Below are 13,004 nucleotides of genomic sequence, written 5' to 3'. Positions count from 1 at the left end.
CAGGTGTCAAATTTGCGTGGCGGAGCTACCTTGAACCCATGCAGTCAGCACGATTCTTGAAGTTTAACCTTGTTATTTGTCAATAGTGGCAGGTAACGGAAGTGATTTTCATTACTACAACTGTGGGGCTTGTTTCACAGTAGGAGTGTGTCTGTCAGCAGAGTAAATGTATTCTAATCTGTGGTTGAGCTCTTCTTTCTCTGCCGTATGCTTTTGAAGAAATGCATTTTGATTGCAGGAAGTTACAGGACACACTAGGGTACCCCATCTCTCTAGTATGCAGAGAGAGGAAGTACAAAACCTACCTTTTTGTTTCATTTACTGTCACGCACAAACTCTCTAGATGTGTGGCCATATGATGCTTGATTCCCCTCTCCATCACTCCATCACATAAAGCGTCTTCTACACGTCATCGCCTGATCGCAGAAACACTACTTTGTATTCACACTCTAACTACATTTTCCTTGCTTTCCTGCGAATGCAGCATATCACTATTTAAGACGGTGCATTACCTGAATCCTGCAGATTAGACTCCTTGAAATGAGTCACATTGATGTAACTCAGAGCTCAGATATTTTGCGTGGATATTGATGCCAACCAGATCAAATACGTATTTTTAATATTATTTCATAGCAGCTTGACCAAAATAGCAGACACTATCTTTAGTGTGTTCAGATAATAGTCAGAGAGGAGCTTAAGGGGGAACGGCACAGTTTCACTAACAAGTTTTTGGTTTGGGTGCAATGTAACACCTTTTTCTGAAACAAGGACAAGTTTTCTCATTTTACTACCTTTTGAGTTCTGATGCTTAGCAGGAGAAGTCAATAGGCACACGTATAAAGTCAATAGGTGCAAGTATACAGATTTTTTTATTCAGATCAAATACAATTATGTCTACTCTTTTTTTTCTTTTTCTTTTTTCCAAATAATTACGTAAACACTTATCAGGCTAACAATAAAGTGCTTGAATGACCTCAGCAAATCCAGGTCCCACTCAGAGAAGAAGGTGGCACATTGGTTGCATCAAACAAACCAATATTTGAATAAAACTTCGTTAATTACACTAGAACGTCCCCCTGTTAAGACCCTGCCATAACACCTTTGCTGGATGAGACAGAGCAAGTCTGGAATTATACACTGAAATATTCACTGCTGGTAGTCAAAACTAAATCTCAGAGAAATTCTAATAGTATCAATTGTTTAGATTAGTTTGGCACATATGTAAAGGGAAGAAAGCACAGGAAAATAAGATGAGAAAGAAGTGCAGCTGTTCATGCAAAGCTGATGGACAATGATGTCAGTAGGCACACTCGTGCAAGAGCAGCGTTGGATTCCACTGAAACACAGCTCATATTCAAATGAACAGGGTTAATGTGGAATTCTCCTGTGAAAAGACATCCCGTTTGTGTTGGGGGTAATTTGCTAGACCCTTGCTGAGGCACCCTGGTATACTATGGGAAGTGTTCTCAAACTTTCCTGGCAACAGACCAGGAGAGAGGTGGCAATTCACAGGAGAGAGAGAAGAAGAAAAGCTTTAACTTCCCTTTGAAAGACATATTTTACAAGAGAAAACAAAGTAAGAATTAGTCTTTTCCCATTTTATGTCATTTTCGAGCCAAACAGCAGTTGGATGTGGTATGTCAGTAAGCATGAAAGGTGAATATACTGTACATACAAGAAAGGAGCACCCCGTGAGAGAAACCTGAAGCACTTAAAGCTATTGAACTCCAGGAATACTGCCTATTCCTGAACACTAAGGCACATGTTCAATTGAGCAAGTCTGCAGAGACAGACAAGAAAAGGGTTACACAATACAAGGGGGATATTTCTTGTTCCGCCAGCATTTACTGATTGAAACTTCTAGTTCCAAATCTACGTTCTCTGCAACTGCATTAAGTTGAGAAAGAAAGAGGTGAATTAAAGTGTCTACACACAAATTTGACTACATATGAGTGTGGAAGAAATGGTCCTGGTTGTCCCCCTTATATTTCAATGACTGAAATGAAAGGTAAGTGCAAATCAGACACCTATTAAATAGCGTGTGGAGTAAAAAAAGAAAAAGACAAACAAAGCATGTTTGTAGCCGTTTGACACCAACAAAAACCGCAACCTCCCAATGCAGCATACATCTTTGCTAGATGAGCAAAATGACATTAGCATTGAATGCACAACAGCAAGACAGAGAATCCAGACAGACAGACATCAAAATGCACTCCTACATTCGATCACCACTCACATGCGTATTAGCACCCATATGCAGCATTAGCTCCCAATAATGTCCAACCTTTAATTTACAGACATATAGGCTCATTCGTGCAGACTGAGTGGAAAAAAATGGTGATTTTGAAGTCTAAATTATAAAAGGTCTCAAAAATTTAAACCCTCTTCACACTTGTAAGGCAACTGCTGACAAACTACGCTGCGCCGTAACACCAGGCAAAACAGACAGCAATGAGTGACTGGGTTACTACAACCCACATCACACAGTCCAACAGCAAAGGAACACTACAAGGCGGTTTGAGGAAGCTTTACTGTTACACACATTTGTAAATATTTAAATAAAGTAACATTAAGAAATATCTTTTTTCATCTATCAGGACGTAAAAGAAAGCGAGGCAATTAATTGTATAAATACACTTTATTGAAAACAGGAGAACAAATCTACTGATGACTAAATTATCCAACTTGGCCATTTTTTTGTTCTTGTTTTGTTTGTGTCTTATATTTTTTTATACTCTTAAAATAACAGAATTTCTTCCTGGAATAATCTCTGATATACTCTAAAACATTGAAATAAAAGTCTTCCTGTCTCTCTCATACTGTAGTTACAGGAATAATTGTTGTGTATCACGTTGCTAACTGCAGCGAATTGGCAGCCGTGTCACATTACTATTGCAATCATATGTAAAGAAATGGCAAACTATTAAGTTGAAGCACATTATCTTTATGTATTATTGGTATGTAATGGTGTTTGGATATATAGCTGTCCTGTATTATAGTGTGACTGCATGTGCACTTGCATGAATCAGCACGCACACAATCATCACTGACATTCAACCATCCCCTTTCTTCAGACCTATTAAATGTGATAGCAGGGTGCTGACAGACATCCCATTTTGTCCTCTGTCCTTTGACTACATGGATTACGTTATTCATTTGAATAAAATATCAGTGCTCACAAAGCATAATGGGCCCTGTGTGGAATTCAATCATCTCGGATAATCATCATTATCAATAATGCCAGTTAATTACCATAACAATGAGGCAGGTAATAAATGATGATGTCAAGAAGGAGCTACCAGGTTCAGGAAACAAAGAGGACAGAAATCACTTTTTCTTCTTCTTCAGAAGTGATCTGAATTTTACAGCACGAGGCTGGCCATAACTTCAATAGACAATACAAGAATTTATCATACATTCATGGATCGCTGCCAAAACTGTTATTGCTTAAAATGATTAAGCATCGCCTCTCCACCAAATTACTCCAACACAAAACAGGCAAAATCATTTTAATTAATTTTATATCTAATCTCATTTTAAAACAACTGAGAGTCAACAGACCAACAAAATAATTCTGCTAAGCATCCATAGCATGCAAAACTAAACGGTAAAGCATGCTATGGTGCAGTGTAAAGAATTATCACAGGTTTACTGGTCAGACATTTGTCCTATTTCACTCCTGTATTTGATTGCAGTGCCTCTCGTCTTTATAAACAAATAATGCAGCAAGAAGACACCACCAAAAATTCACATGCAATTATACACCTGGACAACCAACCGCTTTCATGCAAGCATGTGACTGGACCATCCACCTATGATTGAGTAAGTGAGGGATTGCCTTAAATCTGGAAGATTTTGGCACAACAGGGGGAGAAGTAAGGGATATAAATCAAAACTGCAATCAAAGGCGTGGATTTCAAGCATGAGGTGTGAAGAAAGGCAGCAAAAGTGAGCGTGTGCAAGAGCAGATGACAAAGCAAGCAAAAAGCATCATGTTGTCATTCTAGAGAGGAGTGTTAAGTGTCGTGACATTGCAGCCCACCAGTTACAACTGTACAATATATCTTAGCTTATAAAGACATAACTCTGAAATGCATTCTCTCACTTACAGATTTGGCCGTGGCTGAGATGTACTGGACCACCATCTCGCGTTTGGTGCTCAGGTCCTTTTCTCGCAGCGGCGCTTTGCGATCCTCATTCAGGTTCATGTCCTCCTACACAACAAGAAAGGCAAAATGTTAATAATGAAGCTCTGTGATACTCAACAGTTTTAAGTAAAAACAGATTTTACAAAAATACTTGACATTTGAACTTGAATTTAATAAAACATTTCAAATCAACTGCATTTCACAACCTCAAACTTGTTACAAGGTTATTTACAGCACAATGGTTTCACTAACAAGAAAAAGCTTTTTCAACAAACAAACAATTATTGTTCCATTTCCACTAAAATCCTTTAATAGAAAATCCTGTTTCCATGGCTGAAAAAAGTTGGCTGTCTGTTTCTTTATTAAAGTCACGTGGCTCCGCAGCAGAAAATAATGGCAATAATAATTAGTCCTTGAAACGAAAGTAGCAAGGCTGCAGCAATAAAAACTCTACACCCCAACTCAGAACAGGAGAACAAAATCAAACACACTGCTTCTATTGAGGCCATGCAATCACATCAGATAGGCTGGATAGGCAGTATCTGTGTGTTATTGGGAGTATTATCTTCATGCTACTTTAATTCTGCATCACAAAAGAGGTCTTTCATGTGAGAGACATCAGGGATAGAGCGAAGGCTGGACAGAGCACTAAAAGCTAGGGAATGACATGATGATTAGAATGGAGGGGGATGTTTATCAGAAGCACTCTCTCACAAAGAGATGGGTAGAATGAACAGAGTGAAAAAACATCCTCCTCGAGGTTTTAGAACGGTGAACCTAAAGGTGTGGAGGCATGCTGCCCTCTGCTGGGAAGCAGAGAAAATCATTTGTCTTTTAGTACACGTTGATCTGTTCTGACAGTGATTTCCTTTCATGCAGTTAAGTGTAAAATTCAGCTAGAGAAAAAAAACGAAGCGCGTGAGTTGAAAGTAAGAACACTGTTTGAATGTCTTACCACAAATAACCTGATTCACAAGGTTTTTCTTCATTTGTTAGCGAAGCATGGGCAGGAATTCCATCCAGGGGCACGGTGACCTGAATTCCTTCAAGCATATTTCCTCTAGTAAATACCCTTTGAGCTACAAAAATCATTAATATCTCTGGGAGATAGAGGAGGGGAGAAAGTGCAGCTGAAACTTTTACAATTGGCAGGTTTTTTTCACTGAAGGAAACCAGCAGGTTTTTCAATTAATCTCTGAACCCTGCTAATTTATCTGCTTAATTGGCATTCAATAAAGGAAGCAAAATGTGATGGGGTGAGTACATTATGGGAGGGGTAGGAGCAGTGGGCCTGCGGGACGCTTGTCAGGGGGCAAACTCGAGGAATGAGCCCTCATGTTTCGCCTCCAAAATGATTAATGCTCTATTATTAATTATACCCTCACAGGCTACATAAAAAGGAGTCTCAAGATATCATGCCTATGCTGCTGATGTGACTGAAATGAGGAGATCTGAGCTTGTATAAATGACGGCGAAGTTACGGGGACAAAGATTCCTTGTTTGTCTCACACTGGTCTGGCAAAATCGACTAAGAATGTATTTTTACAGTAGCCAGGCAATAAAAACACAGCAGACTTTCTGCTGATTGCTTCGTCCTAAATACAGTCGAAGCAATCAACGAGTTTTCATATGTATTGTGCAAAGCTCTTGACTAGCCAGTAACCTAAATCCAACTGAGCAGGTGTTTGACTCACTAAAGACCAGTCCCCAAACAAGCAATAACTGAAGATGGCTGCACCACAGGCCTGGCAGCACCTCACCAGGGAAGATACCAAGCATCTGCTAAAGTCTGTGGATGGTAAATTTCAGGTATTCATTAACTGCGACAGATTTTCATCAAATTACTGCATAGTTTAAGGTTATGATTTGACCTATAAAACGAGTTTGCCCTTGTATTAAAAAGGCGTAAAAGAAATTACTGCATGGATCATATAATGTGGACGTAAGCGCCCTAATATTAAAATCTTGAGCACAATGCAAACCGTTAGACACTCACTGCTGTGTTTAGTTTCTAAAGTATATATAAAATAATACAAGATGGCCCTAAAATTCCAAAATCCTGTGGTGTGGTAAGCCTAAAACAGAGCAAAACCAGGGCACTATAGGCTTTGTATCATTGAAAGGGAAAATTAATGGGAGCCATCAAATGCATCTCAGGCAGAAAACAGTATGGAGTGCTCACCCTATGGGGAAAACTGGATCTAAGAAAAGTAGAAGTATAAAATGTTTTGCTTCAACTGTGACAAATCAATTATTTTGTCCACTAGCCTCAAGTCTGATCCATGAGTGTGTAAGGGCACATGCAGTAATTCTCCTGTGGGCTGGTTTTAATGTCCTGGTGCAGAGTGGAACTGCTGAGGGATCACATAGGAGCTTATTACGAGGAGTGTTCATCCTGACAAGGCTCACAGAGAGGCACATAAAACCCCAAACTAGCCACAGCAGCACTGCAATGTCACATTCTTCTTTCACTGCTCCTCTGTCTTTGCGCGCACCTCAATACCGTTCCCCTGCTCGAAAAAGATATTCTCTAAAGAGCGGAAACAGAGACAAATTGGCACAGAAATCAAATCAGTCGAATCAATCAAGTATGGATGTCATGCTCTTGCAGGTTTTCATGCTGGCAGCCAAGTAAAACCATCATCTGGGCAATAATGCCACGACTGCTAATGGCAACTTGGGAGGAGAGTGCCAATATGCAGCAGCCATATTCACACCATCAGGCAGACGGTCTAAATTGAGGAGATGAGTTCATGCGTTTGACCTCACAAAACACCACGCCTATGCTAGTGTACAGTCATAACTCTACACATTAAAAAAAGGACTGTGGTTATCGTGATACCTCGAGGTTTAGTAAAAATCTTCAACAGAACAGTCAATTCTTTTTATATGTTGTTTTTGTGCTATTAGTGAAGTCGGCTACAGCATTATAGCTGCGTTTCTAGTGAGACGCAAATACATGAAATTCCAGCAACTGATTTATGTCTACACATTTTGATGAGATCCTGTGAATTCAAGCTGTGCACATCTTAGGAAATTCCGTGACAAAACGCATGAGACATACAAACACAATGCCCTCCTAAGGCAGCGCTGAAAGTAAATGTTTTTCCATGCATTTTAACTTTCCCCCTGTACTTTTACAAATATACTCCTGCTCTTAATGGTTGGTTTCAAAAATTCTAGAAAGAGTTCATTTGGGTTTCCTGGCCACTGACTGAGTGTTTCTTCCTATATTTTGACAAACCCTTTTGATGACCTTTCAGTAATAGGCTACGTGCTATTTAAGCTTTGAGATACACGGCGCAATGTGTAACCACTTTGCAGCGGAAAAAAGTATTTTCACTTTCCTGCTAGTCATTAACGCACAGTAGGGGGTCTCACTAATATGCCATGGGTCAGCCCTTTATTTGAAGCCAGCTAGACATCAAGACTGCAACATGTAGGACCATAATAACAATCAATTACAGAATGGGTGTAGAGACAAAGAAGATAGAGAGCAACTGGAATGTGTGTTGAACAGATAGATGTTGAAGAGAAGCTACTATCATCAAAAGAAACTACACACCACAGTTCTGTGTTTACTAGGTTTGACCAGAAAAGTTTACTGTCTATGAGTGTAAATAGCGCCTGCTTAAAAAGTACATAAGTAAATAACCCTTTTTTAAATTTTAATTTCATTACTGTAATTATACTTCCCAACCCAAAGTGTCAAGGCCTGTCAAATGTCAGACCAACAAACATGCCTTCTGTGTCATCTGTCACTGAGCAAATTGAAGCCTGGGTTTAATGTCACGCCGCTGTGAGCACAAACATAGTAATTGAGAGGTGAACTGAGTGACAGGGATGAGCACCCAGGCAAGAAAACACTGAGCACTCGCCTGATGAAAACCAGGAGCACTGGTCGTATTTCTCTGGCCCTGGCAATAAAGACCATTGTATGAGAAAAAAGGAAAGGCAGCCACCGTACCACACACACACACACACACTCAGAGACATTATCCACAATAGTACACACAACCTATGCAATGAAGCCAGAGTAATTCAGCTCCTCACTTCAAAGAGATGGGCTGAAAGCTTTTTGTAAGATTTCAATCCTGCAGTACATAAGGCCAAAAATGCATTTCAATGGAGAAAATCACAAGTGTGACAGAGCTTTGACCCCACGGATGAGTGCGAAGTGAATTTCAAAGTTTGGTACTTCTCACACTGGCCTAAGGAATACGTAGGTGGAGACCGGCCTCACAAAAGGTTAACATCTGAATATAAAACATTTACATTTTCTATAAATCTCAGGTCATTTTGGTTCAGTTAAAAGGTAATATTGGTTCCATAATCTTTTATATCAACAAATCCAATGAAAACACAGAAACCACAACGTTGTTATCCATAAATAATTCTAAAGACAAAGTACAGAGTAGTTCCTAGATTTCAGAGAGACATGCAGTTCTGCTTATAGGGCTGCCACAAACGATTATTTTGATAGTCGACTAGTCACCGATTATTTTTGCGATTAGTCGACTAATCAGATCATCATCCATTGTACATAAAACATACAGCTTATTGCACCAGCAGCATCTGCTCTTATATAACTATCATTAGCTTACAGCTTGAAGTGTTTAAGGTCTGTGCTAACTAAAAATAAAGACAAGATGATAGTTTATTAAATTTGAATGAAATTTGCAGATTGTTTCGGTGAAGTTTAATAAACTCCTTGCTATCTAAAATATAACAGGACACCGGAGTAAATTCTCCAGCATCTCACACTTCTGATAATCAGCTGTCTGCTTGACGTTTATTCAGCTGTGTAAAAACTATAACTTTAATCTCAGCCAAACCGATTTACTCAGGAACAAATAAAATACTAAAAAAAGCCAAACAATAAAATTGTAAGTTATCTCAGTGACTCATATATGTTTAACCTGAGTAGCGAAAGACGGCGGTGGGTTTGAAGACTATCTGCCAGGAGTCCGGTGTTCTCACGGCTCAAGTGAGCCTCGCCCCCGGCTAGCTATCGAGCTAGTGGGTAACAGACGTCTCCGAAAACATCGGAGCGCTTTTGAAAATATGTGGTGTCCTGATAAACTGAGCAGATATTTGAGGTTTATACAGCTACATTCTCGCCTGAAAATATGTTAAACGTTTATTTTGTGACCCAGAAAGAATAATAAGAGTAATATTAAAACTAACTAGCTGCCGCCATTGTTGGAAACTGAGCTGTACATGCAGTGCTGCCATCTTCTGTTTCAGTGCGTTATTACACTCTTAAATCCTGCTACTTATTCCTGCGTCTTTTGTGATCTTACAAAGCTTCAAACGACGTGTCGACTAATCGTGACTAGTCGACTAATCGTGGCAGCCCTATCTGCTTATACTGCTTTGCAACTTTGTTGGGCAACTTATCACAATCTGTACACAAGTATTTTGAAAAATACAAATTTATGGCGAAACGAGTATGAATGCATGTCACACATCAATGTAGATTCAGTCACTGAGACATTATTAGAGCTGCAATGCAGACGCAGCAAAATTAGAGAGAAAACACTGAAGTTTCCTGTGTAACCCGTACTGCCCGGGCGTCTCACCTGAGGCGAAAAAGGCCTTCTTCAGGGTTGGGCAAAATAAACACCATGATACAGGAGAGAAATCACATGATGCTGACACAATCAATTATAAACCACATAATTTTCAGCAACTCTTTTATTGTTAATTAAAAAATAAAAAAAAGAACAACAACACAAAATACTTCCTCAATCACAAGCATTGGCTTCTTTCCTCCACTAACTAATCTCTGGAGATTGTGAAAGCCTCCACCATTATTAAGACTGTGGTGTTGTTTCAAAATAATCTATGCCTGCATTTTTCATAATGAACATATATGTCATCTGGTGCTACATTATAGTTTAGTGGTGCTTTTATAATTGTCTTTCGACAACAGCAGAGATACAGATAAATAAAAATGGTTGTGTCAATACAACCATGGGATTACTGGATATTTAAAATTAAAGACAAGCTATTTAAAAATAATTTAAGCATCACGGTAAACTCCAGAAAATAGACTTTAATAAAAATTGGTTAATTTATTGCACACCGTTTACTTCAAATGAGGATCAGTAAGAAGGAGTTGCAGGAGTTGTCTACATTACCCCAAGGATATCATGCTAACACATAGGTACTAAAGGTTGTGTGTGTCATCCTAATATTGTTTTGTGGGGCTTTAACAAAGATGGTATGGACATAACTCTATAAACGTATAAGTTACACCAAGGTTTTTAAGTCCTGGATTGATGCTAACGTTAAAGCACTGAAAAAAGATCACAGTTATCTCTCTAAATCCACAGATAAAGCTGTCTCGACTAGATGACAGCTCTGTGGGATCCTGGTTTCAATCATAATGTTGTTAATGTTAATCAAATTGTTTATTTAGTTAAAAGAACAGCATATCATCCCTGTTTGAAAGGACTTTTTTAAGAGACACTGTATAAAACCAGGGTCGGTCTGGAGAGCAATCATTCTATTATCATCCCCCAGCAGCAAAACAAGAATGCATCTGTAGTGAAATATAGATATAAAAAATGCCTTTCAAGCCCTTTTTTGTTTTAACTAGCTCCACACATACTCAAAATAACAGCACTGTGCTTCATAGTGAAATTTTCATTACTTATTATTATGTGGAATTAGCGGTTGTAATAAAACTGTTGTTTAGTACAGCAGATGACGTTTTGCAAGAGAAACACAAAGCTTACCATCATCTTCTCAAAGAGGTCAATGATTTCTTTTTCTGAGAGATTCATGGACCGCTCATCAAAAAGGGGCTGAGGAACAGGAAGTTCAGTTTGGGTAGACAGGGGATCTGTTGGGTGCTGTATCAGGAGCTTTTCCTTCTTCGTCCCCGTTTTCCTAAAACTGGTAATACGATCACGCTGAAAGAAAACAGATTCATTGACATATTAAAATATCGCACTGCCAGTGAGCTTGTTTTGACTATAAAGTATATGGATCATTAAGAAAAAAAAACATTTTTTAAAACAACTAGATTGAAAGTTTGTCTCCTGCTATCAAAAGACAGCACGATTATTATGCACTGATTTCAGGAACAGATGTGTTTCTGCAAACAAATGAAAGTGAGGTTAAAACAGAAAAAAAAAACTATAGATTTTTTTTCTTTCATTTTTACTTTGTATTGAAGAAAATAATTACTGGGCAAACACCTGTATTTTGTAGATTCCAGTTTGACTTAAAAAACAAACTAAATAATATACTTACCGTCAAACCCACAGGATTGCTCAGTTTATGCTCAAGTGATTCTAGCATACAATGCCACTTTGCAAGTTTGCAGGGTAGGGTACTAAGTAGGGCTGCCACAAACGATTATTTTGATAGTCGACTAGTCACCGATTAATTTTGCGATTAGTCGACTAATCAGATCATCATCCATTGAACGTAAAAGTACAGCTTATTGCACCAGCAGCATCTGCTCTTATATAACTATCATTAGCTTACAGCTTGAAGTGTTTAAGGTCTGTGCTAATTAAAAATAAAGACAAGATGATAGTTTATTAAATTTGAATGAAATTTGCAGATTGTCTCGGTGAAGTTTAATAAACTCCTTGCTATCTAAAATATAACAGGACACCGGAGTAAATTCTCCAGCATCTCACACTTCTGATAATCAGCTGTCTGCTTGAAGTTTATTCAGCTGTGTAAAAACTAGAACTTTAATCTCAGCCAAACCGATTTACTCAGGAACAAATAAAATACTAAAAAAAAGCCAAACAATAACATTTTAAGTTATCTCAGTGACTCATATATCATGTTTAACCTGAGCAGCGAAAGACAGCGGTGGGTTTGAAAACGATGTGCCAGGAGTCCGGTGTTCTCAGGGCTCTAGTGACCTAGCCCCCGGCTAGCTATCGAGCTAGTGGGTAACAGACGTCTCCGAAAACGTCGGAGCGCTTTTGAAAATATGCGGTGTCTTGATAAACTGAGCAGATATTTGAGGTTTACACAGCTACATTCTTACCTGAAAATATGTTAAACGTTTATTTTGTGACCCAGAAAGAATAATAAGAGTAATATTAAAACTAACTAGCTGCCGCCATTGTTGGAAACTGAGCTGGGCTGCGCTATGAATTCTGGGACACAGCTTCTTCTTCTTCCGGGTTTAACGGCAGCTGGCATCCTTGTACATGCAGTGCTGCCATCTTCTGTTTCAGTCCGTTATTACACTCTTAAATCCTGCTACTTATTCCTGCGTCTTTTGTGATACAAAGCTTCAAACGACGTGTCGACTATTAAATCAGTCGTCGACGATTTTGATAGTCGACGTAATCGTGACTATTCGACTAATCGTGGCAGCCCTAGTACTAAGAGACATTCCTTTTTATATTAATTGGTTAATCCTACTCTTATGAATGCAGTAACATTAAGTGTAAAAGCAGAAAAGTATATGAACTGCATGCAACCAGTCACTGTTAGTATTATCAAAGGGAGAGAACATGCTGGATGAATGAACAGATATAAATGAAATTAACAGACAGACATATAATGATGACATACACGATGTCGCAAATGTCAGTATACTGAAGTATTACCGGATGGATCAAACATACTGAAAGGTGATTATTGCAGCAGTAGTACGTAATAATAATATGTTGGCTGTACATCCCAAAACTCATGTAATACTACATGCGTCGGGCTATTTGTTAACTAAGGATATTAAAAAGGCCCCAGGTAAAACCATCTAATCAGAAGTGCTACTAATAATTGCACACTAAATGATCTATGACCTGCTTACAAAAGCAGAGATGCTGAGGGCTAAGTTATGTTCATAATGAAAAATTTAGGCAAACAGACCTT

General features: G+C 38.6%; 1 protein-coding gene across 8 annotated transcripts in view; it reads right to left on the bottom strand.

Moving 5' to 3' along the window:
• diaph2 (diaphanous-related formin 2) overlaps positions 1 to 13,004 on the bottom strand; it is a 353,656-nt gene that overhangs the window by 326,102 nt on the left and 14,550 nt on the right. For all 8 annotated transcript variants that reach the window (XM_014333843.2, XM_014333845.2, XM_014333847.2 and 5 more), the window contains 2 exons: positions 10,892 to 11,068; positions 4,110 to 4,214 (listed from right to left, as the gene is read on the bottom strand). In XM_014333843.2, the coding sequence (XP_014189329.1) occupies positions 4,110 to 4,214; positions 10,892 to 11,068 (282 nt within the window). The remainder of the gene's footprint in view (positions 1 to 4,109; positions 4,215 to 10,891; positions 11,069 to 13,004) is intronic.

This window comes from Haplochromis burtoni, unplaced genomic scaffold, assembly GCF_018398535.1.
Source record: "Haplochromis burtoni strain Fernald_Lab_line unplaced genomic scaffold, NCSU_Asbu1 Contig_4, whole genome shotgun sequence".
Taxonomy (NCBI): domain Eukaryota; kingdom Metazoa; phylum Chordata; class Actinopteri; order Cichliformes; family Cichlidae; genus Haplochromis; species Haplochromis burtoni.
Note: the sequence above shows the minus strand (reverse complement) of the source record. Positions and strands in the feature narration are given on the sequence as shown.